At 35.3% G+C, this 25,146-nt stretch overlaps 1 protein-coding gene across 1 annotated transcript in view; it reads right to left on the minus strand.

Annotated features, from left to right (window-relative positions):
- Positions 1-25,146, minus strand: part of SLC7A11 (solute carrier family 7 member 11) — a 66,587-nt gene that overhangs the window by 32,720 nt on the left and 8,721 nt on the right. Inside the window, exons 4-6 of the mRNA XM_032333426.1 lie at positions 17,807-17,932; positions 13,159-13,258; positions 5,584-5,628 (exon numbers count right to left, since the gene is read on the minus strand). Of these exons, the coding sequence (XP_032189317.1) occupies positions 5,584-5,628; positions 13,159-13,258; positions 17,807-17,932 (271 nt within the window). The remainder of the gene's footprint in view (positions 1-5,583; positions 5,629-13,158; positions 13,259-17,806; positions 17,933-25,146) is intronic.

Here is a 25,146-nt window from a genome sequence, read left to right on the forward strand (position 1 = left end):
TTTGCAGTGAGCTAATTTTCTGTGAAAATTAGTTTACATTCCTTAAGAACATATATCACTTGAGTATTTGTAAAATAAACTTTAGAAATATTCTAAGAATGCAGATTACATTGTTTTGTAATTTTAAAAAATCACAACATATAATACTTCTGTAATCTACACATATATAGTCAAAACATTATATGCTATTTTCTAGCAACTGTTAAGGTAGAAAGCTACAATGTATATAAAGATGAAGATTTGTCTCTCATAGAAAACTGAATCCCTAAAATGACAAAATGCAAAAAAAAAAAAAAAAAAAAAGACCTCAAATCAGCCTTTAATGTTCTGTCCTGCAACCTAGCTATAGTGCATTTGGGTAAGATTTTTAGATTGGTTTATTTTGCTGTGTCTTTAATCAGTTTAACAGTTTTACATGTCCTATAAACAATAGGCCTTATAAAACAGTATACTGTTATTAAGAAATGCCTTTACACTGACTTAATACAAATCAATAAGGATAGAAACACATATACTAAGAATTTAAAATGGCTATATCTGAATTGAATGCAAATAACATGATTATGGACCCTTTATGATCCAGTCTGATTAATCACACTGCCCTAAATATAGGTCTTTGGACATCTTCCCCAAGCCAAGTTTCTCTTCTTCTAAGTTATCATTGGTACAAGGTGTGATGACTTTCAGGCATCAATTAATATAAATTGGAAGCAGGCAAAGTATTAATTAAACATGACACTCTGATTATTTAAAACCTCTATTAAAGTTGATTATTCAGTCCATGTTGATAGCCTGTTCTTTAAAAATGACTGATGATATCAAGCTTTACTGACTTCCACCAAGTCGACTGTTTCCAACTCTTGAAGACAGAGGGAATAAATGAAGTGAGAAGAACAATGGCAGAAGTCTAATAGACAAACCGACTAATCTCAGACGCCCAAGGTCAAAGTAAAGCAATTCATTTCTTGGCTTTCATCAACACAAGACATGATTGATCAATCAAAGAGCAGGATTACAAACATTATACATCTCAATGATATGTTCTTTGCACTGTGTAACTTTGGGAACAATGATAGATTGCACAGTCGCCATGCAAGTAATATCATAAGGCAAACCTCATTATATTTACAAAGAAAAACACTTTACTCTTTAAAAACAGAGGTACACACTAGCTATCCTTACTACTACTGGGCATTTCATTTGATGGGGGAAATTTCAAAATTCAGATATTCTTTGGGATCCTATCACCTTCCTGGTCCAAGCTTTGAACATACTTGCTCCTCAAAATACTATTTTTACTCTTATGGAGTCAGCCACCATGTTATAGATAATTACAAATTGTTACAAAAATTTCCATGATAATTACTGTCATTTTACATAAATATGTTAAATGCCTCTTAAAGAATTGTTACTTCCATTGACCCAAAACTACTCTTAGAGAAGAAAACATTATAAAAAGGCACTGGGAATATTTATAGCCTTATAAATGTAAACATTTAGTAGGAATTTTGCCCCTATTTTTAAGATTAGTGCTTTACAAGCTTTAAAGAGAAAGTGAGACATAATACAAGAAAGAAGTCATGAGCTAGTTATTTTGATTCTATTAATCTCCCAGTTTATCTCTCACTTGTTCTAACACTTAGGGAACTGTTCTATAAGTCATGCTTGTAATAGCGGTTCTGGAATTACTCCATGGAGTGGCGTTAGGTAATCTGAAAGATTTCCACTGAAATTAAATTATATGTAAAGGGTAGTCAATTGCGATCATGGAAACTTATTCTACATTCTTTATATTTAAAATCACATTGTTCTATTCAGTGATATAAATTAATGATCACTTTTCCTATTAGGTCACAATTTTAGCAATATTGTATTGCCTAGTTGGAGGAGGAGAGTAAAAGGTGTTGTATGTTCAGGGATGATACATTTCACCAGCTGCCAGAAAGTTACACGTTGCAGCACACCTGGACACATGCATTCGTGACTGATTGGAAAACACATTTATCTTGGCATATCACAAAGGAGATGGAATTATAATTATTCTCCCTTGTAACTAAAGATATTTTGGAGCTGTATCTACATACAAAATAATACAAATTACACATCTGGACAAGGTTCACGTAATTTTACCATCTGTTCTCTATGTTCAACCATAAATATTTTCCAAATTTTTCATTGTGTCTAAAAAATAAGATTTAGTTTTTAAAGACCTGGACTGATTGTCAACGTTATAGAGAAATGTTACTTTTAAAATTAAGACACTGAATAAATTGCTTAAAACCCTGAATTTCTTTGGTTGATAAGTACACAGTACAAATTTAATCTTTGCTTCCCATTAAGGAGATTTTGTGTATTTCTCACGTTCTTATTTTAAGAAAATAAACATATTAGCTAAGTTTTACACAGAATCTTTTGGGCAAAAACTGAATACTCAAGAACCTAGGATAGCAGAACAAAAAGTACCAGAGGTTTCTTTTTTCTGCATAAGTCTTAGCAATTACTAATTATCTTGACCTAAAATTCCGTAGATTCTTACTTAATCTATCCTTAGTTTAAGACCTTAAAATAATCAAATTAAAAGTGTTCCAGAAATATTTCATGACATTTGCAGAATCATGATTTTCAGAAAATGAAAATATTTCATCTGGCATAACCACTGATAATCAGTCTAAATCAGCTTTGATAGTGACTTTTAAATTATTATGACACTCATATCTTATTTATTCCTTTAAAAATGTATTTTTTCCCTAAATATAAAAAAATTAAACAAAATCTGTACACAAGAGATCATAAAATGCATATTCAATTTCAGTCCTGAAAGTGTATGGGGTAGGCTTCAATATGGTATGAAATAATTTTTCATATTTCCTTCAAAAATACTGAAAAATGAGAATTGCTTAGGATATTGTAACCAAGGAAATACTCTTTTTTTTAAAGATTTTATTTATTCATTTTACAGACAGAGATCATAAGCAGGCAGAGAGGCAGACAGAGAGAAGGGGAAGCAGGATCCCTGCTGAGCAGAGAGCCCAATGCGGGGCTCAATCACAGGACCCTGAGCTCATGACCTGAGCCGAAGGCAGAGGCTTTAACCCACTGAGCCACCCAGGTGCCCCCCAAGGAAATACTCTTATATGAGTAATACTTCATGTTGTTCTTAAAATCATAATATAATTACAGTAACAACCACCAATTATGTAGAGGTTAAAAAGTACTGTCACTAATCTAGGTACTTTGTACACATTAACTCATTACCATAACCCAATGAGGTAAGTGCTGTAATTATTCTCACTTTTTTGAGATGAGGAAACTTCTTTGCAACAACAATGACAAAACACTGAATCAATAAGAAACTCTTCTCTAGTAGTTGTACATATTCAATCAGAGACATCATCAATATGTGAAACTAAGACCCTTAAATTAAGAAAAAAAAGAGAGAGAGAGAAATTCTTGAATGGCATACATTTCCAGTAGAATGCATCAGAAATTCAGATCAAGGTAATCATGGCATAAATAATTTTAAAATATGTTTAATATATACAATACTATTATATGTACAGCAAGTAAAAACTGGACTTAAACTGTTAAATATCGGGGTGCCTGGGTGGCTCAGTGGGTTAAAACCTCTGCCTTCCACTCAGGTCATGATCCCAGGGTCCTGGGATGGAGGCCTGCATGGGGCTCTCTGCTCAGCGGGGAGCCTGCTTCCCCTTCTCTCTCTGCCTGCCTCTCTGCCTGCTTGTGATCTCTGTTTGTCAAATAAATAAATAAAATCCTTAAAAAAAAAAAACAACTGTTAAATATCATTACAAGAAAATCTGAACTATATCTATGCCACTGATGTACCATATAGCAAATATCACACTATAGGTCCCATCCCCAAATCTACAACTTGCCATTTTTTCCCCCAAGAAATATTCTCTGATACTAGATTTTAGTAACTGGGCTCTTTAAAGAATCTTTAGACTTAAAAGACATAAACCATAGTAATCTCTTTTATAAAATGAAAACTCAATGCACATTTTACATATACATATATAAAATCTAGTATGAGTAGTATGTTCTCTGTGTTACCACTATTCTCAAAAACAGTAAAAATGGGACAACCTACTTATCTCCATAATTAATAGATTTAGAATCATCAATTGGCTTATTATTTCAAAGTAATGCTAAAAGAAACTAGTTCCTGGTAAATGTGTGTTCTCTACTACAATCTCAGTTATAAATATGAAAGTACTGTCATAAATTTCTCATGTTTCTCAATAAAATAACTTTTTCACATGTTTAAATTACATATTGATTTGCATAACAGTTGAATCAGATAGTATGAAACATCATTTTAACCTCAATTGCTGGTTTGCAAGTTCAAAATTCTGACAACCCTGTATGTGGCCTGGTCTAACCGGCTTACCATCTCCCTCCTGATATACTTAGTGCCAAAATTTCTTTGTCTACCTTAATGTGAACTGTGAACACTTGAATTTATTCTCTGATACTTAAGCAATTTCACACTGACTCACCTTTGTACTTGTTTTATTTCTTGAATGTCTTTCTCCCTTTTTCTTTCTTTCTCTCTCACCCTCACCCTTCCTCACTCTATTCTAACCAAAAAACACCTGTTCATCATTTGATACTCTACATAATAAGCACATCTCCTTAGACAGAGTTAAATATTTACCCCTTTACTCTGTCAAACGAAGTTAAAAATCTATTATGGCATCATATGATGTTACTTTCATTTTTTTTCACATTCGACTAACTGACTAGACCATGAAATCATAAACACAAGTCTTAGGTAAGGTAAGAAGATCCTAGCACAATGGTTGAAACATGGTAGATGTTTAATGAATGCCAGATGAGTTAAATTACTTTATAATTCAGTCCATATCTTATGCGGCACTTCTTAAAAATTTCCCTCTTCTGCCCATAGATTATGTTGCTTTCCTGTATAGAGTCAAATGTTTTTATACAAATCACAAAATTCACTTATCTAAGTTCTGAGTTAAAAAATAATTCAATTTAGGAGCAATATATAAATAATCATTAAATTACCTCATCATCAAAAGGATTACCTACAAACAAAAAGTCAAAACAATCATCCAGCTACAAAATTTACAAGTTCTTACAGTATTCTGCACTTACTTTGCAGCTTTCAAATAACCAGCTATTCATTAATTGCATTATTCTCTTTAATTGAACAGTTATGAAAAAATTCACATGAATTATTAAAAATAATTTTTAGACTTCACGTTTCATGGAACATTTGTGGGCAACTGAAAGTCCATGTTAAGTTGTATGCAAGTTTTTATCAGATGGATTACCTAAAATATAACTTTATTATTTTATACTTTCAGGTTATCAGATAATTTAGTTTTTAATGTGGAATATACAATAAAGTTTTTTATATCTCATTTATAATGCAGTCAAATAAAATTTATCTACCTAAGAAAATGATGATGATGAGGAGGAAAAGGATAAAGTTAAATAGCCCACACTGAGGACATTCTTTAGCTCTGTTTTTTCAACTGTCTAAACTTATATTTTATTCCTCATAAATATTTCAGAGTAAATATGGTCACTTACTTTTCAGGATTTTCCACTTCTTCAGTAACAAAATTGAGATAAAACCTAAAAAGATATAAATGAATTATAAATCATCAATATATTTTACAATTATAACCCAAAGTGTCAAATTTTAAATATGAACCTTCCAATTCAGAATTATTAAACATTTAAAAACCAATACTTATTATAAGATAAAAATATCTAACAATCAAAGCTCCCACAAATCATTTTTCTATTAAACCATATGTATGGAGTTGTTTTTTATTTTTTAGCATTTTTATAGAGGTATTACATGAACAGTAAAGTGCACAAATCTACAACTTGATGAATCTTCACATATTTATACACTTATAGAACCAACAAAAAGATCAAGAGATGAAACATTCCTAGAACCCTGGAAGTTTCCCTTATGGCCCTTTCTAGCCAATACCATTCTGTTGTCAAGGCAACCATTATTTTGACTTTTATCACTTTTAATTAGTTTTACTTCTTTCATCACAACAGACTAATATTGGGGCACCTGGGTGGCTCAGTCAGTTAAGTGTCTGCCTTCAGCTCAAGTCATGATCCCAGGGTCCTGAGATCAAGTCCCCCATCAGGCTCCCTGCTTAGTCTGCTTCTCCCCCTCTCTCTGCCTGCCTCTCTGCCTACTTGTGCTCTCTCTCTCTCTGTTGAATAAATAAATACAATCTTAAAAAAAAAAAAAGTAGACTAAACATTTGCTTGTATTACTACTACACAATAATTACTTGTGTGTGTCTGGCTTTTTTTCTGGACTTTTCTTTGGGAGTCTTATCCACGCTGTTTTATGTAGCAATAATTCATTATTTTTATTGACATTGCACATTTTATTACACCATCCATTCTACTGTTGATAGTTTTGGATTACTTCCAACTTAGAGCTATTATAAATAGATACCATAAATATGCCTGTACATGTTTTGGGGGGACCATGTAATCATTTCTCTTCAACATATACACAGAATACATTCACTGGGTTACGGGGTAGATGTATGTTTACTACAAAGCTATTTTTTTTTCCCATTTTTGCACTCCCAGCAATATAGGAGATTATTATGTTTCAGTGGAAGACAAAGCTGGGTATCCACAGTATTTCTCCTCAAGGAGCTCACAGTTTATAGAATAGCCTATAGAATAGTGGGACACAGCACAGGTGTCAGTGCTGGACCAGCACAGGGCACAATAGGAGCCAGGGACAAGGCCTAACCCAGACTGGCAAGTTGGGAAGGTTTTCTAGAGAAGGCATCACCCTAGTAGAATCTCCAAAGATGCCTAAAATCTAGCCCTGGTGAAGTGGTGTAAGGACTGTCGAGACTCAGTACACTGCATGAGCACAGGGGTAGGAGCAACAATGTACAATATTTTGCAGTGCAAAGTGTGGCAGAAGCAGTAGGAACAGAATTTAAGTACCAAATGGCCTTTGGCTTCCAGGAATCCAGGTTTTAGTGGTGTTGGCAAGTCAGTCGAAGCTTGTAGGGCAAGAGAAGTATTACAACACAATAGCATTTCTCAGTTTTAGGGAGTTGGTGTTATATAAGCACAAAAGGCAAGTAGGAACCAACAATGGTATCAAAGATATTAGATTCTCAAGGTGCACTTTTTCCTTTCCATGCACTGTTTTCTGGTATATGCTCATCCAAATAACCTCAAGTCACAAGATTATGAAGCTGTTTTTTGACACATTGTTAGTCGTTACATTATTAGTGGATAAGTAAAGAACAAAAAGTTTTGGACACTTCTGCCAAGTTCTGAAGACTCTTATGGGCCCCTTATATGACAAAAGGTATTCTAGACATACAATATTTCACTTTCAAGTTTCATAAGATTACAACTATTACCCTAAAGTTATGACCCTAGAGAAATTCAGATTCCTTTCTTTCACTTTGTGACTCTACTTGTCCCACCCAGAAAATGTCTACCACCTTTCACCCTTATTTTTCCAATCAAAAGGGATGGCTGGAGATTCTCTGAAGCCTTTAGAGTTCTTTATTGTTATTATTATTATTTTCAGTTAGCCAACATATAGTTCTTTTTCAAGGTTCCAAGATGTACAGTTGAGGCAGATTCCATCCTCAAATAAGCATTCATAGATGACTGAATTATGAAGATGGGAAAACCAAGGGCTCATACTGGGAAAGCTAAACATATAAAGACAAACACATTTCTACCTCTTCATTTGATAGGTTTAGGCCATTTCCACAAAAGAAAAAGAGTCATATTTTCAAAAACATTCTTCTGTTCTCTTACCATTCTGCAGAAGGTAAAACAGCCATTATATATGTACACAGAAGCTTGGGTCTGTAAGTATGAATTTTCTTCTACCTAAAACCAAATGGCTAGAATATTAGCCCAACAGACTTAAATATATTTAAAGTATCTCGTGATTTAAAATAAGAAATAGAAAATCTGTTTTATCTCATTTTTTATAAAAACCCATCTAAATTCACAACTAGGAAGTTGACGTTCATGGTTGTCAAAAACTAGACAATAAGTCCAAAATGGAGTGCTTATGCTTAGCCCTGCAGCACCAAACCAAGACAATTCCAGTTTCTGCTCTCCCAGTAAAGGAATTTTAAACCAATCAGAATCACTTGATTGGTACTAGTTAGGTAATCTGCCTGACAGATCCCCACCATTGCTTACATGAAAATAACCTTGCAAAAACCAACCTGCTTTCTTGCCTACACAAACTTCTTTGTTCCTGCTCCCTCCTGCCTATAAAACTTTCATTTTGTACAGTTCCTCAGAGCTCCTTTCTATCTGCGAGATGAAATGCTGCCTGATTCAAATCAACTTTTGCTCAAATAAACTCTTAAACATTTTAATAGGCTTCAGTTTATCTTTTAACAAGGTTAAGGCATCTAATATTTTAAGGACTATGTCTTAAATAGAAATATTTGAATAGCTGACAGAACAGGAGGAGTAAGGTGATCTAACAAGTTAGCAATCAAGGGTATTTTTTAATGACTAGAAAGTAAGTTTTCTAAAGATAGAGGCTATAGTTATACCAGGAAGGCAAGCAACAATCAATACTTATGTCTGGGATATGCACTCTGAGGGATTTCATGTGTTTGTTATAAGGCTTAAGCAATGGGAAGTACAGGAAGGACATGTAGGCAAAAAAAGAAAGAAAAAAAAAACATAAAATAAACACGTGCACACACAGAAATGTTTCCAGGCTTCTCATGTCAAAAATAATCCAGTTCCTTCTTAATAGTTGTTTTAAAAACTGGTGTTTTCCAACAATGTTTATAGCAAGAAAGGAAATATTTGTGAAAAAAGGAACACAATTTCAAATACTTGCCATAGCTCCAGAGAATAGAGAAAAGGAAAGGGCTTGGGGCAGGGTGGGGGTGTGAAGGAGAAAGCTTCTTATTTTGGTCCAAACATTCACATCCTGTGGGAAATACACCTTTATGCTTTCCTAGTCTCCAGCAATGAGTCCATAGCATTCTCCTTGCTTTACATCTCCTCAAGGCCTCTAGAGAACGTTCACAAGATCTATTGTTTCAGCTTTTCCATAATGGTGTATAAAAAGTACCACAAAGCTGGCAATGCATTCCAGTACCCAACTATGTGAATTATTTTTAAAAAGAAGCTTATTCTTTAGATTAGATTTGACACAATGGTACAAAATAATCCCAGCAGGTGCTTTAGAAAGACTAAATCTACCGAGGATAGGATTTAAAAGGGAGGAAAAAAGACACTGAAAAACTTTCTATTACACAGTTTTAAAAAACCCCACGAAGCAATATTTAGCTTTGGATCAGGATATGGGACTGAAATTGGTTGAGTTCCCTTGGGCCACGAGAAAGACTAGCAGACCTATCTCTCTGAATGCAGACATTGGCAATAATATTAAAGTTGCTCTGACCCAACTCTGTGACCTGGCTGGGTTAATGATTTCTTTCCCCCTAATCATGTTTCTGTGAAGGAGTTTTCATCATTCTAAAAAGGTTCTGCACTCCTCATAGCCAAAAGCCTGCTCTATTCAGACCCAAGTGTTGGCAGGGTCTTTTTCCTGAATTCACCATGTAGAAGTTGAATTGCTAACAGTGCAAGGCCTCCTGGAAAACAAAGGTCTCCCTGCTTTTACTTACACCCTAGGTGGTTAAGTTCTGATGACAGTAGCTGCTTCTGTCTGACTTATTTGCAATGCCCCCCACACGTTTTATTTGCATCAAACGTTGTCAGGGCAGCAGCACCGGGAGTGAAGACTCATTTACGGTGCCCCATTTATAATTCCACCATCTAGTCTTGTCATTATACTGTGAAAGACAGAGAGAGGTCAGACAGGCAGGATCACATTTGGGGAGGGAATGAATAACCCTCTCTGTGAACTCCTTTCGTCTCCATCTTGCTCCATTTACAAGCAGACATTAGTTTTTCCTCGGAAACTCTGAACCCACAGACTATTTCTTCTAGACATGGCTTCCTTTTTTCTAAAACTGATGGCCGTAGATTAACAATCAGATTATTTCTACCTATCCACAAAGCAGCATCTGGGTAGCATAACCTCCCCGGATAGAGAAAAGCAGTTACTTTTCTGTCTCTGCAGGAGGCACTTGTATCAGGTAACATTTCATTTAAAATCCCAGCCTTCATTACCAGCACTGTAATTGAACCTCCCTTAGAGAGGGATGAGGAAACGATGAGAAATCAACAGTTTTCTCTTCTTTAAAATAGGGAGTGGAGAGAAAGATCACATGGGTAAAAGTATAAACAAAAGTTCACGTAACACCCGCGTTCCCTGTAAAGAGAGTGCTGAAATACATTTCTAGGCCCAAAACGGGGCCACTTAGTCCCCAAACGCCAACTCTGGGATCTATACTTATTTCCTTGTTTCTTATTCATTTTCTATTTTTCTCTTCCTGTCCCTTATTCTTTGAAAGAATTCTATAAAAGCCTAGCCTATAAAAGCTTCCTGTCTTCCACCCCATTCTGTGGTTTTGGAGATTCTTTAAAGTAGAGACTGCCCACTTCATGAATTGTTAAATAAAGTCTGCCTATATCACCTAAATTATTTTTTAAATTATTTTAACACGAGTAGCACTTTAGGTTCAGCATCAATAAAATGGAATATTAAGATAATAAAATAATTCAAAGTGAAAAGAGTGAGAAAAATGGAAAACTCTCTCAGCCCTCCAAAGCTGACAGAAGTAGAGAAGGTTTTCTCAACGTGAAGCTGCTGACCTGAATATCTGGTGCTGGGAGCAGGAGAGTGAGCTGGATAGAAGAATATTTTAAGATTCCGTGGGAACAGACGCACGACACTCACAGGCTAAAGAAACTTCATTCAATAGAATTAATCAGATCTCCCTTGTGACTATCTGCACATTCCACATTCCTGATTGAATATTGCTGGGCTCCCAACACTTGGCTCTAGCGGAAAGCTTTTACCACCTCCCCACTTCACTCTGGTCTCTGGGTTACCCTCCCAGTAGCTTGGCTGCTGCCCCAGGGCACCAGAGCTTTGATCCAGGCTGAATAGCCATAGAATAGTTGATTCTGCTACTAACCCTGTGATCACAACTCTGTTCTTCCCTGCCCAGCACCACATTGTGCTTTGGACAAAAATAAAAAGACTTCAAATGTACTGTGTGATTCAAGATTAATACTTACCCACAATGGCTGTAAGAATATTTCTTGAATATACAAATATTTTACACTATATCATTTAGAGCTACAATCTTCTAACACCTTTCAAACGTACTTTGTTTCAAAAGCTAGGTTAAAGTTTTAAAATCCTATACCCTCTTAATTTTCCTCTAATGCTATATTTTCACAATTCAGTGAGATTAATAGGGTAAATACCCTATTTATTTTGAAGCATATATTTATATTCCATGCACTAGCTGGAAGGTACGAATCAAAAAATTAAAGAAACAGAAGTAAATAGATTTTATATTAAATGCATTTGTATAATTTTTGAGTTATTGTGGTTTTGGTACTATTTTTATGTTCATAGAACATTTTCACAGCTAAAGCTCTACAAGTATTAGCTCTATAAATCATTTTTAAAAAGAGATTTGGCGACTAATTACTCCAAAAGAGTGAAATATAATTTTACTACAATGATTTTGATGTTTAAGCAACACTCTTCTACCTTGTGGGCTTTCTTGTAACAGTCATTCCCACTGACTCTTAAGTCAATAAAATTTAATTAGTAAAAAAAAAAATCACTCTTCTCCATGATTATTGTTATTCAAATTCCTGAATAAAATAAATCATAAATACAAAGTTCTAATGCATCAACTAGAATGACTATCACAGTTGAACATGCACAAAGGAAATGAACCCAGGGTATAGTGATTTTAATCATCTTTGCTGCGTATTTTGTTTTTCAAATGTTGAGGAAATTTTAAAGAATTTGTAAGAACCTTTAATGTAACATTATCTAGTATACCTGATTTCACTATCTTAGTTCTTCCTACCCTGCTTTTAGAGTATCATTTTACCTCCTGGGAACATCTCACTTATTTCTATATCTGAATTATTTCATTCTCATAGGAAAGTAGAGAAAAATCAATTAATCACTATTCACAAATACCCTTGTAGCTTCAACTGAAAGGCCTTTTGACAAACAAAAAATTAATCTTTAATTTCTCATGGCACTATTATATCTTCACTGATACAGACTTATAAGTGATTTGTTTCGGTTCTTAATGTCAATGAGTTCCCTTGCTCAGTTGTAGACCCTAACAGTTAAAACCGGAAATAAAACCATTTAACTCATGCTCTAACTGAAACTTATTTTGCTTATTTCTTGTACTTTCTTGAGGCACAAAGACATTTTGCAATGACCAGAACATTCTAACCACTGGACCAGAAAAGTCCTGATAGTAACAGAATGCTAGAAGACCACAAACCCACACGACTCCTTCCCTACCCATGATCATAGGCTGAACACATTCCCACCCCACCCATGATTATGTGTACCCTGTCTGCTCTCACACTTACCCCCTAACCCCGAACCTCTCCCTGTAAAACTCTAGGTGTCCATCTTATAGGCAGAGAGGTCAGCTGTTAAGGCTTGAGCCTGCTCTACCCCCCAGGTGCCAGCATCTGAAATAAATTTCTCTCTTTCTCTTTTCCAAACCCTCATTGCTTGAGTTGTTGGTTTCTCTAGCAACAGGTTCATCAGAGTTTGTTGAGCAACGATATTGGCAAGCGCAGCTAGGAGCTTCTGATTTGCCCAGTCCCCTCAGGATTCCCCAAGATGGAGCAATTGGCCCTGGCAATGTGCACCAGGGCTCCCCATTTGTTTCCTGAGTTAGTGTCCATAACAGATTTTTTGGCAACATTAAGACCTAGATGTGTTTGTTTTTTATATCAGGCTAAATTTAATGGTCAACTTGACTGAAAAACTCAGTTATGCTTACATTAAGCCATACGCACAGTAACTTTAGGCCAGGGGGAGGAAGCAGCACCATCCTTCCCACTTCAAGAAAGGCAGATTGTGCTGGATTGTGACTATTCACAGTCATCAAGCACCTTGCCTGGCACTTAACCAAAGTAAATGAAGGAATCAATGAAACATGCAAACCACCAGATCTAGAGATATCAACTTACCAGCCAGCATATGCATACATCCCATAATAAAAAGCCAGTGGCAACCCCATAATACTCGCGTCTCTTCCTGAGAAGGCATCTTTAAAGTGATGTGTTTGCCCTGCAATGAGAACAGAAAGATTTTAGGACTTTTCAAAGAATTGTTTATTATTCATATTTTAACCATAAACATGGAGAAAGAAATATAAGGATTGGTGATGAACTATACAGTTTCAGATTCATATTTCTCATTCCCTGATCATTGTCAGATGCATCTATTAAAACTGTCCATTCTAGAGGAGGAGTCCCCAAAGCATATTGCTCACCATTAATGCTATTTCATATTTCTCTTTTAATCAAATTATAGCAAAGAGCAAAATGGTTCCTGTCTGAGCGTGCCTCTACTCTTACAGAGTTTGAGCATGAAAGGAGACTAAAGAATACTCTGTAAGCTATAGTTGATAGGAGTATGATAGAATTCTTTTAACTAAAGGTAATATAATGCTTGTGTTGTGAAAAAAGAATTTTCTCTGCCCTCCATGATCCTTCTAGCCAGACTAAGAATCAAACTAACATAAGACAGATTAACTGGAGAAAATCAAATTTAATACTGTACATAAGGGGAACCCCCAGAGAGATGGAAATTCCAAAGACAGGGAAGCAATATGATAGTTACATGAACTAAGAAGTGGGGTAGTGTTCTGAGGGTATAAAGAGGAGAAAGAACATTAGCGGGAAGGTAGAAGGAGAGTTTGGGAAAACAAAAGTTGCCCTACTATGTAAGATGAGTCTCTTAAGTAAAGAGGAATCTCTGCTATTAGCTCTCTTCCTAGTATAAGCAGGTAGTTGAGGGGGAGGTAAAGAGCTTTTCCTGAATCTGCTAGGTTTTGATTGCTTTTAACTCAAAATAATGTTCATATCAAAGTGGCCCATCTTGGGGCAGACTGTCTTTGGCATCTACACTTGGAAAGAAATATCAACAGGTCTACTCTCAATGAGAAGGAAGCAAAAAACCCAAGAACCACCTTCTCATATCATTTAACTTTCATTCTGTTTTCTGTTTTCCCCTATAGTCTATTAAGTACGTCTAGTGGTACAAAACCCTGTGGACCAAATCTGCCTTCCAAAGCTTCTTTTGAAAAATAAGTTTCATTGGCACACAGCCAGGCCCACTTAGTTGTGTTTTAGGATTGATATTATCAGTCTATGGCTGATTTCACTCTGAAATGGCAGAGTTGGGTAGTTGTGACAGAAACTGTATGGCAAGCAAAGTTGAAAATATTTACTGACTGGCCCTTTAAAAGTCCACTGACTCTTAGAGAATGTCATGGTTTCCTTCTAGAAACACTGAAAAGAAATTATGCTGAATTTTGAAACAGATAGATCTTAGCAAATTTTACATCAACATGTAGATTGAATGCTTTAATTCATAACATTTTTCCCTATTTTGTGAATCATACTGGGCCTTTTCTTATATATCCTTTGGATGATTAAAAAAATTCAGACTTAGACAATATTCAAAGATCAGCATAAAAAGTCTCTTTCTCGAAGAAAATAGCAAATGAGATCACCCAAATGGGAAATGTGACTTTGCTTCAAAATTGGTCTTCACTCAAGTAAATAAAAGAGGGGTGAGTATATGAAAGATTCAGAATATTTATCACTATGTTATTTTTCTGTAGAAATCATTTTTTTTTAGTTTAACTGTGTCCCTTGTAATATTTGAGATACACTTATATAAAATAAAATCCATTGTTTATCTGGGGGGGAAAAAAGGGTTGGAAGGTAGATAACGTATCTGATTATGATGCTCTCTCTTCACTGAAACCTCAGTTGTTGCCTGGGTTGTACAGACAGCAATTTATATTAATACAATATGTATGAGCTTTGGGACCAAAAATGGAGAAGGTTGAGTTGTACAATAAATAACTTTGCCTCAAAGTATCCAATTCCAAAGTATAGTTCATTTAAGAAAAATGACACAGTGAATTAAAAAATGCCTATTTTACTAAAACATCTCTGTATCCTCATACAGGGGAAATACAAATACTGGAGCTCAGATAAAAACATCTGTTGAATATTCTTTTATCATGATATATGGTCTCCTTGGCCTAAAGAGATAATATTCTAAGAGTAGAGTACTGAATAAGCAATAAGAAAAACCAAACTTTATTAAAGATCAGGTCCTAAAGCATAAATCCTAAAAAAATGTCATTTTGAGAGTATTACAAAAGAGAGGCTTTTCTAGACTTCAGGAATATTTTGGATGAATAATAGGGGTCTCAAAAATATGAGAGTAATAATATTCAAAGGAAAGTTTAACAAATCCTCATAAGTAAATGCAGAACATACAACTGTTTTCAGGATCTGATTAGAGTGGAAATAAATGTACTCTCTGTACTAGTAAAGTTTTTCTCTTCCTAGAGTTACAAATTAATGTGAGTAATTTGTGATTGAGTTAGACAGAAAGAAAAATCAACATTTTGTATTAATAGAGTAAATATGATTGCTAAGAATATTCTCCAAAATATTAAAATTTACTTTAAATGTAGTAATATTCTTACAGCCGTTCCCTGTTAGGTGGGCTATAAAAGGAAGCCTGTTCACATTAAACACTGATAAGTATCGTAAGTATTAATTAAAGGATCATTCTATTTTTAGTGTTGAAAAAGATCCAAAAGATACATTATAATCTTTGCTCTTAAGGAATTTGCAATAAAATAACATTTGAACCTCACCTCATCTCACATTCATATATAAATAGGTGGTAAAAAATGACTACAGTCTTACATTAGACAAAAAAAAAAAATCTTAGCTTTAAAGGATATTATATCATCTTTTGGAACCTAAACTAGAACTTAAGTAGGGTCAATGAGTCAGGATCTCTGTATTTTCTAAAAATGGAAAAAATGCCTTACAAAAATGGAAGAAAAGACTAAAGAGTTAGCCCGTAAAAAGGAAGCACTAATAATGTTCTCTACATTTCTAAGGGATCAGATAAAATGAGCAGGCCAGCTCTGTGGCAGCCAATGTGAATTAGAAGAGCAAGCTCACGTCTTCTCTTTAGTGTATGCCATAGCATTAAAATCTTTATTGTGTTTACTCTGAGTTGGCTGAAGTTGCTGGATTTGATACGACCATTTAGCCCAGAGAGTTCTAAGATCTTCCATTAGTAAATGGACCATAGCTGCTCCCTTTCCGTAACTGCAGAATGACAGCTCTTTCAGTGTTATTGTTTGATGTCTCTACCATCAGCCATGATTTTGCTAAATTTTGGTGTTTCCTTTTGTCTTGTGTAATTCTTCTCCTGCAACTTCACAAAATTTCTCCCTAAATTCCCTTTCCTGGAACAGATCATATCAATGTAAACATTACATACTTAACATGCCCAAGTTATATGTCACTCTTTCATAATTTCATCTCACTTTTTTAATTCCTACTATCAAACCCATTGTTAACTAAACAATTCACCTGGACCTCCTATTCTTCCAACAACTTCCACTGAATCCAAGCAATCACATGTTCCTTCTTCCCTATAACTCTAAATAACATCACCTGCTCAACCATCTCATCTTTTCCTATTTCAACTCTACAAATACTCTCCCAAGATGATATTACATTTCCCATAGAAATGCATATTTTACTTTAAAAATAATGTAACCAAGATGCCCTTCAATGGACGAATGGATAAAGAAGATATGGTCCATATATACAACGGAGTATTATGCCTCCATCAGAAAGGATGAATACCCAACTTTTGTATCAGCATAGATGGGAATGGAAGAGATTATGCTGAGTAAAATAAGTCTAGCAGAGAGAGTTAATTATCATATGGTTTCACTTACTTGAGGAGCATAAGGAATAACACAGAGGATATTAGGAGATGGGGAGGAGAACTGAGTTGGGGGAAATCAGACTGGGAGACAAACCATGAGAGACTGTGGACTCTAAGAAACAAACCGAGGGTTTTGGAGGGGAGGGGAATGGGAGATTGGGTGAGCCTGGTGGTGGGTATTAAGGAGGGCATGTATTACATGGAGCACTGGGTCTGGTGCATAAACAATGAATTTTGGAACACTGAAAATAAAATAAAATGAAAAAAAAGAAAAGAAATAAAAATAATGTAACAATAAAAATTAAGTTTTTACAAGGTTTTTTTTGGTCAGATATTTGATTTTTAGGAATGTTACTCCCGTATCTGCCTCTCCTTCATTCAAGACTATTCTCAAGGTAAAAGTTACAATATCTATAGAGTAAAAGAATTTTTGGCCATCTTATTTTCCAGTTATCCTTTTTTCTTTAGTCTTTATTACTATTAGTGAATGATTTTAAAGTAAATACAAGGGGATATGGTTATCTGTCATTAAAACTAATGGCAGATTTGTTTTTCCACTTGGAGTTTTCACTCCAAAGCATTTATTTGGAGAGAATTCACTGATGCCTTATTTTGTTGCTTGGCCCAGTCTTAATTCTCTTGTTGCCATTCAGCTGTAAATACCAATGCACCCCCAATGCGGCAGTCTTTCAAATCAATTAGATGACAGTATAGAGTCTAAGTTCCACAAACAGAGACTAATTAAGAGATTCTGCTAGTACAAGTGAAAGTTAGTGCTAGGAAAGATCAAAAGCAGATACGTGTTTTAAAAAGCATTTACTTTCCAGTCCGTACCTTTAATTAGCTGCATAACTCCAGGGACTATAATTATCAGAATTGCTGTGAGCTTGCAAAAGGTTAGGAAAATCTGAATCCGGGCACTCCAGCTGACACTCATGCTGTTTAGGACCATCACTACAGCTGCAAACAAACAGATGAAGGTACAGAAGGTGAATTCTCATTGGCATGAAGACATCTTAAGTCCTTGCTATTCACATGCCACCCATTAACCAGCAAAGTTGGCATTACCTGGGGGCATTCTGGAATGCAGAATTTCAGGCACTGCCCTAGACCTAATAGATACTTTTCAACAAGATGTCTAGGTGATTTTTAATGCACATTGAAGTTTGAGAAGCTTGGACAAAACTATCAGACAGTAAAATTTCATTTCTTGGTCTTTGTATATGTCAATAAGAGTGGGCATATACTATAGTTTCCTAAAAATCATATAAAAAATCTTCTAACCAAATCCTGAAGTCATCATAATATGCAATCAAATTGCTGAACATGACTCTGCAGCTTGGTAAGTCAGGTAACTCTTTCCTACTGTAATGATGTTACACATATGCACCTGCCAGAATGGAAAGGAATGGAGAGACTCAAGAAAGATGTCAAGAATTTGGTTAGGACCTTATTCTTTACTCTCAGAACTAGCCCTAGTGAGCACTCTGGTTTTCCACTCCACCTTCCAATCAGCACATGAAGGAGAGACTTTCAACCTACCCTAAAAAATATAGGCTTCCAAGATGTGTTTAGGGACTTAGACAAAAAGAGTTATAGGTAATGAGTCCTAAAGTGTTCCCGGACTAGGACACACCTTGAGTGTGAAGCCAGCAGACTTTCTAAATGATGCCATCTACAGTTTCCTAACATTCAGCTATCCACTTTCCCCACATAGTAGCCCATGATAACCCAGAGGATAGAACAAGCATTTTCTATCTCTGTATTGCTAGTGTCCATCTCCATGCTTGGCCCAAGAAGATAATCAACACAATTTTGTTGAATGAATGAATGAGGTGGATCTTCAGCTTAAAAAAAAACTGTCTTTCAGCTAAGAAGGCATGAAATGAATGATGATATTCTAAGACCGGACTTCTATACTCAGCTGGAATGACTTCCAGAGGTTCTTCTAGACCACAGGTTTCAACTTAATGCTCTTTCCAGAAGTTTTTATTCATTGTTAGCTCTCCCACCCCTGCCAAAGCTACTTCCTGCAAACTACCTGATGTTTGCAGTTATCATCTATAAGCTTTATTTTTTAAAAAGGTGTATCCCTCTTAAACAAATAACACAAATGTATGAACATATTTCTCAGGGGACAAAATAACACACAAGACTTTTATAATTCCAGGTGCAATAGGAAGTTTTCCTATTATACAGTCATCGATTATCTTCATAGTCTCCATTGGTTTATACAATCACTAGCTCATTTCAGAACTTTAGAATCAGTGCAAATGTTACCAACACATAACATATACAGTAATGGCAAAAATTTTAAAATAACCTCGGGCCCTAAAGGAAGGCTTTTAATGATTTATTATGCAGCCATTTAAAAATCATGGTGCTGCTAAATATGTATTGCATGAAAGGATGTTCATGATATATTACTGATCAGTATAGCAAGTTACAGAGAGAAGGATGAATGGATGGATGGATGGATGGATGGATGGACAGAGAGAGAGAGATAAAGGACGCAAAGACAGAGAGAAATGAAAGGAAAGAAATCTGAAAGAGTCTTTACCAAAACACTAACAGAAGGTATCTATAGATGACAGAATGTTGCCTTTTGTTTTCTTTTTATTTATTTTTTCTGTATTTAATAATTTTTATAATGAACATGCAGCATTTTAAGTGAAAATCAGTAAAACAACTTTAACTTTTGAAAAATTCAAGGATGGGAAAATAAGAAATCAGAAGATCTCATATAAAGTTAAATAAGGGTTTACTAATGATGAAGTGTTTCAAAGAAGTAATGAAGAGAATGATCAGAAAAGCTGGAACCTCAAATGATCTCCATGGAAGGCTAACAGAAATATTTTACCTATGTTTGAAGCTAAACACATAAAGACAGGTCTATTGTTAATAGCAGAGTGCTTTACTTTATCAGAAGAAGGATAAAAAATAAAATTACTTTTCTTTCTCCAACATAAAATACTTACGTGCTGAAAATAATTTAATGCAACCCTGCTCCCCACTTCATCATCCAGTTATTCTTTTTTTTTCTTTTTTCTATGCAAATGACTCTGTGATAAATGAGTCATCATATGAAAAGCATTTTTTTTTTTAGTTAAGGAGATGCAGCATTGGCCTGAGAAACATTGGACTCATGTTCCCACCACCAACAAAAGAGCACTGTTTCCTTTTAAATAGAGCTCCTAAAACCTAAAACACTATTTCTGAAAGTACTTCACTATAGAAAAGAGCTGTTGTATAGAGAGAAAAAAAGGACAAAGGAAAGAGAAAGAGAGAAAGGAAAAGAAAGGAAAGGAAAGGACAGGACAGGAAAGGAAAGGGAAAAAAAGGAATGGAAAGGAAAAGAGAGGCAGGAGAGGGGAGAGGAGGGGAGGGAGGAAAGTTAGGAGGAAGTGAAGGTGGACACTTATAATGAGTGGAATGCTAATTATTTGGTACACCCATATCCTGCGATGTACCATAGAGGTACAGCTGCGATGTACCTCTATGACCCTAAAGTACATGGCTTAACAAGTAACAAGGCAGCCAGTACAGGGGGACCATGAAGGTCCTCAAGTGACTAGAAATGCTGTTTCATCATGTGTCTTTACACAGAAACTTAAGTCTACATATGTCGCGTATCCAACAATATTGAAAAGGGGCTTTGGGATTCACAAAATGCAAGAGCTTTCTGGGTTTCTGCAACGAATAATATCTATTTTGTTTTTTATAGATTATCTACCCACATTGTAATAAAAGAAATTTGAGAAGGTTCTGTGGTCCCCCCTAGCTTTACTTCCTTTGAATAATAAATGCAAAATTCACACATTAAAAACTATATTTATATTAATTTTGGCCTCTTTTTTCTTACCAGAATAAAAATACAGGGAGATATAATTTTTAATTACTTATTTATAGTGCAGTTTTCTAAGACTGAAACCCAGCCATGAAAGCTATATGTATAAATACTGGAGACAAGAAATACATATTGGAAGAGAGCTGTTTCTGAAGAGGATCCTTAAGGAAATGTGAAGGACTGGACTGGCAAGTGTTTCCTTTTGTGCTTCTATAATTCAAGTCCATCTTTGGATTTGTTGAGTAAGATTACTGAGCCTGAATATACGGGTTTTTCTCCCAGATTCAGGTTCTCTCTGGCTTCTTACTTCTGACTCCTTCATGCTAAATTGACAAAATATATGGATACCATAGGTAAGCCATGTGGTGGGTTAAAGTGATCATTCCATGGTTTTTTATAACAGCTGCCTGGGTTACCTTTCTCTTTGTTAGCAGTCATTTCCTGGATGTATTGATCTCAGAGAAGATAAACACCTCTAGCCATAAACATCTTTATAAAGGACAGACAGTCTATGTCGAGGATCTTGATATTAAAAATAAAATTGGTAAGCATTACATAATTGTAAACTGTTATTATATGGCGGGAATTGTACAAGGACTTTACATGGAAAATGTTATCTAGTCCTCATCTCCCTATGATGGGGACACCATCATTGGCTTTAGCTTCCAGATGGGCAGCTGAAACTTGGGTTAGTATTTAACAGGCTTACATTCACACAGGTAAGCATAAAGATAGGACTGGAGCCTAGGTAAACTGACATCAGAGTCCACACTTTTATTCCGAGTCACAAGTAACAATAAGGAAGTAGCTCAAAAGACACACATGATCTCACTAGTATACCTAGTTCCTTCAAACTCCTAGTGGCCCTGCCTCCCTGCTAAGATACATGATTATCTTGGCTAGGATTTCAAGATACTTTGATCCTACATTTTATTTGTCATCCTCCTGAAGGACATGGTTATTGATTTTCAGTGCTTATATATTTCAATACCAAGTATACCTACCTAGGTATGGTAGAAAAGGGGTGGGTAGAGCCAGACTTCAGAATATTTAAGCAAAACCACTGCACATGCTGTATTTGAAATGCTGGCCCAGAACGGATCCTTCATTTTCTTTCATGTAATTCAATGATGCCAGGAAAATGGTATGGAAAAAGCAAGTACAGTGATATAGAATAGAACTGGCTTTTTTTTTTTTTTCTTATAATGCAGCCACAAGTGTTATTTTCTTTGCTTCTTCTAATTATTCCCGCCAGGCGTGAGAAGCAGGGTAGAGCTCTTTACTCACCTATACCCACAGTCAGTGAGGAAGGAAATGGTGCTCGGAGACGGTTAGGAATGGATCTGGGATGAGATTTCATATTTTAAAGAAAGTACTTTCGTTATAATATTCTGCCATTCAAGTGTATACTATATAGGGAAGAGTTTTAGAAGACCAGAACAGAAGATTGGATATCATTTTACATATCGAACATCCTCCAGTGCTTGCCAAAGCTCCATGGGCAGGGAAACTTGCTGGTGTTGCACGGGTGTGATGTTCAGACTGGGCTAGAGGAGAGCACCTTATGTGAATGTGTAAGATGTCCCAGCTAGACTTCCCTGTGCCTGACATCTTTACCCAAATGGATAGGAGTTCGGATAAGCAAAAACTTTCCATCCTTATTAAACTGACAGAGTACTTTCGAGTACTTTCAACAAAGGGCAGATAAATGAGTATTTAGTAACTACCCACTCCTACCCCACTATCATTTCTCAAATGGCTGGTTAACATTTCACAAAACCTGAAATCCCCTTTTTGTCCTGTAACTTGATTCTAACAAGATCCTTCAGGTTTACACTTCTTCTACACTTGAACTAGAGATTGCAAACTACCACAAACCCTTTCTTCCCCTAAGAAATACAAGGAAGCAATCCAGGAAATTAAACTCTGTTTCCATACCTGACTAACCTTCCATCCTTCACAGGCAGAAAATCACTGATACTCACTTTCAGGAATACAGAATAGGAGAGATTTGCCCCAGGTAAATTTCTCCTTCTCCATCTCCATATCCACCCTGTTGCTCCATTAAAGCTAAATTCTTCTTATAGAAGGTCTCACTCTCCCAGTGAGGCCACTGACTTACATTACCTACCACTGGGTCATACCAATTCCTTGTTTTCTCTTTCAGTGCTTCTAATTATAGGAATATATTTCCTCAGCATCTCAAGCTTGCAAACTTACAGAACATCAAAATTTATAAGCTAATGTTATAACTAATGGCAAAAATGAAGAAAATGTTCAGGTTCATTCAAGATTTACTCAGGCTTTGTGAACTCTTTCATCACAAATCTCTACTACAAGAGTTTGGTAAACCACAACTTGCTTAGTTAACCTCACCTATAATTGCATTAAAATTTTGTTTTGAACAGTTTCCATTTTCTCCTCCAAAATACAAATTTTCCCTTCAAAAAGTTAATAGCACTGGGATAAACAAAAAGAATCATCCAGACTCTTTAATGTAGTAGTATGTCGTGACTATCCGTCTCATTTGAAGTCCGAAGCAGGTAATATTTGCAGACTTGTAAGTGTTTACATAAAATCTACTGAAAGTTTGCTAATTCTTTTATTTAAGTTGATAAATACATAAATACATGGGCCTAAAATAGATATAGTTTTTAAAACTTCTATTGTAAATATACAAACCTCCCCAAAACATTATCTCTATCTTCTTTTCAAATAGAATGATCACGGTATGATTCTGCCTCAGTCATTTGAGGGACAAGAATATAATGGTTATAATAATGCCTGTTAGTCCAAGTGGTAGACCAGATTTATCAAGAACTTTATACAGATAAGGCACTTTGCAAAAGGCCTTAAAAATCTGACGTAATTTCATCTTTCTGCACTCATCTAAGACAGATTATCTTTTCACAGATATTTTACCAATAAATAAAAGTAATGCTTAAGAAGTTTTAATATTTAGCTCCAAATCACAAAACTAAGAAACTGTCACAAATAAATTTCAATTCCAGCCTGTTTGCCTTCAGAGCCAAAGCTGTAACTACTATGCTAAGACAGTTCATCGTACAAAAGCTCATGGTATTAGATCCGAAGATCACATTGAACAAATTCTGTTTAATTTACCCCCATTGTCCTACTGCCTGAGAAAACTGAAGATATGTAATCCTCCAGGTTTAACAAGTAGATTTTTCTGCTAGAGAAAAATTCTTCGACCTCTTCTCATAGAATCAGTCAGTCAACAAATATTTATTAAACACAAATACCACACACAGAGCCATGTGAAGGGCTAGAAATAAAGCAGTGAAAGGGCCCTTGGTCTTATGAAACTGCCAATGGTGTTTTCTCACAAGAGTATCAATAGTTACCATTTTGCAATTTGTTCTTAAGAAATTGCAGGCATTACCCAAACCACTATACATATGTTGTCTTGGTTAATATCATTTAATCCTCACAAAACACCCTATGAAGACTCCGGAGGATTTACAGGTAAGAATACTGAGGTGTGGAATGGTTCAACGATTTGACCCTGAGTCTCACATCTGTAGTGTATGTTAAGGGCATGATGAGCTAAGTTTGCCATTACCTCTCCAGAACTCAGAAATGTCTATCTCGAGTATTTTTCTTTGTCTTTCTTCAAAGATTTCACAGAATAATAGTGTGTGCATGTTTAGTGGATAAAGTAGCAAATCCAGAATGAGCCTAAGTTCAAAAACATATGTATCTACACATAAGATATTTTTATATGTAATTAACTCTTTCCTGTAAACAAAACACTCACCTCTCTACTGGCAAATGCGCATTGTTCTCTTCATTGTTCTATTGAAACACTTTAGCCATGCATAACTGAAATTTTCTTCAAGAGTACGCAATTCAGTTATTCTTGTGTTGTTTACTATTTCCAGATAGTTCTTATTCAAACATGACCATACTGATTCTTAAAACTGATTTAATTAGCACCTGGTCTTAATTTATTGTTTCCCATAATATTGAAAGGCGTGGCTTCATATCACTTATGTAATGCTATGTATTTTCCTCTTTTATTTCTTTCAAAAATTGCCTAATATTTGGGCACATTGATAAAAATGAATAAATTCCCAATCTGGAGACCTAATCTAAGAAGTGGTACTAATAATCACATATTAAAAGTAGAATTTTTTCATGACCATCAATGGACAGCTAAAACTACAACACTGAGGTTGACAGTCTGCTAACACCATAAAATGCACAAATACAACATACACAACCTACACATGAACAGCACTCCAGGAAGATAAGGGAGTTATCATTCAACATATTATCAGTGAGGAATTTCTAATTCAAAAATCCA

This window comes from Mustela erminea, chromosome 2, assembly GCF_009829155.1.
Source record: "Mustela erminea isolate mMusErm1 chromosome 2, mMusErm1.Pri, whole genome shotgun sequence".
NCBI lineage: Eukaryota > Metazoa > Chordata > Mammalia > Carnivora > Mustelidae > Mustela > Mustela erminea.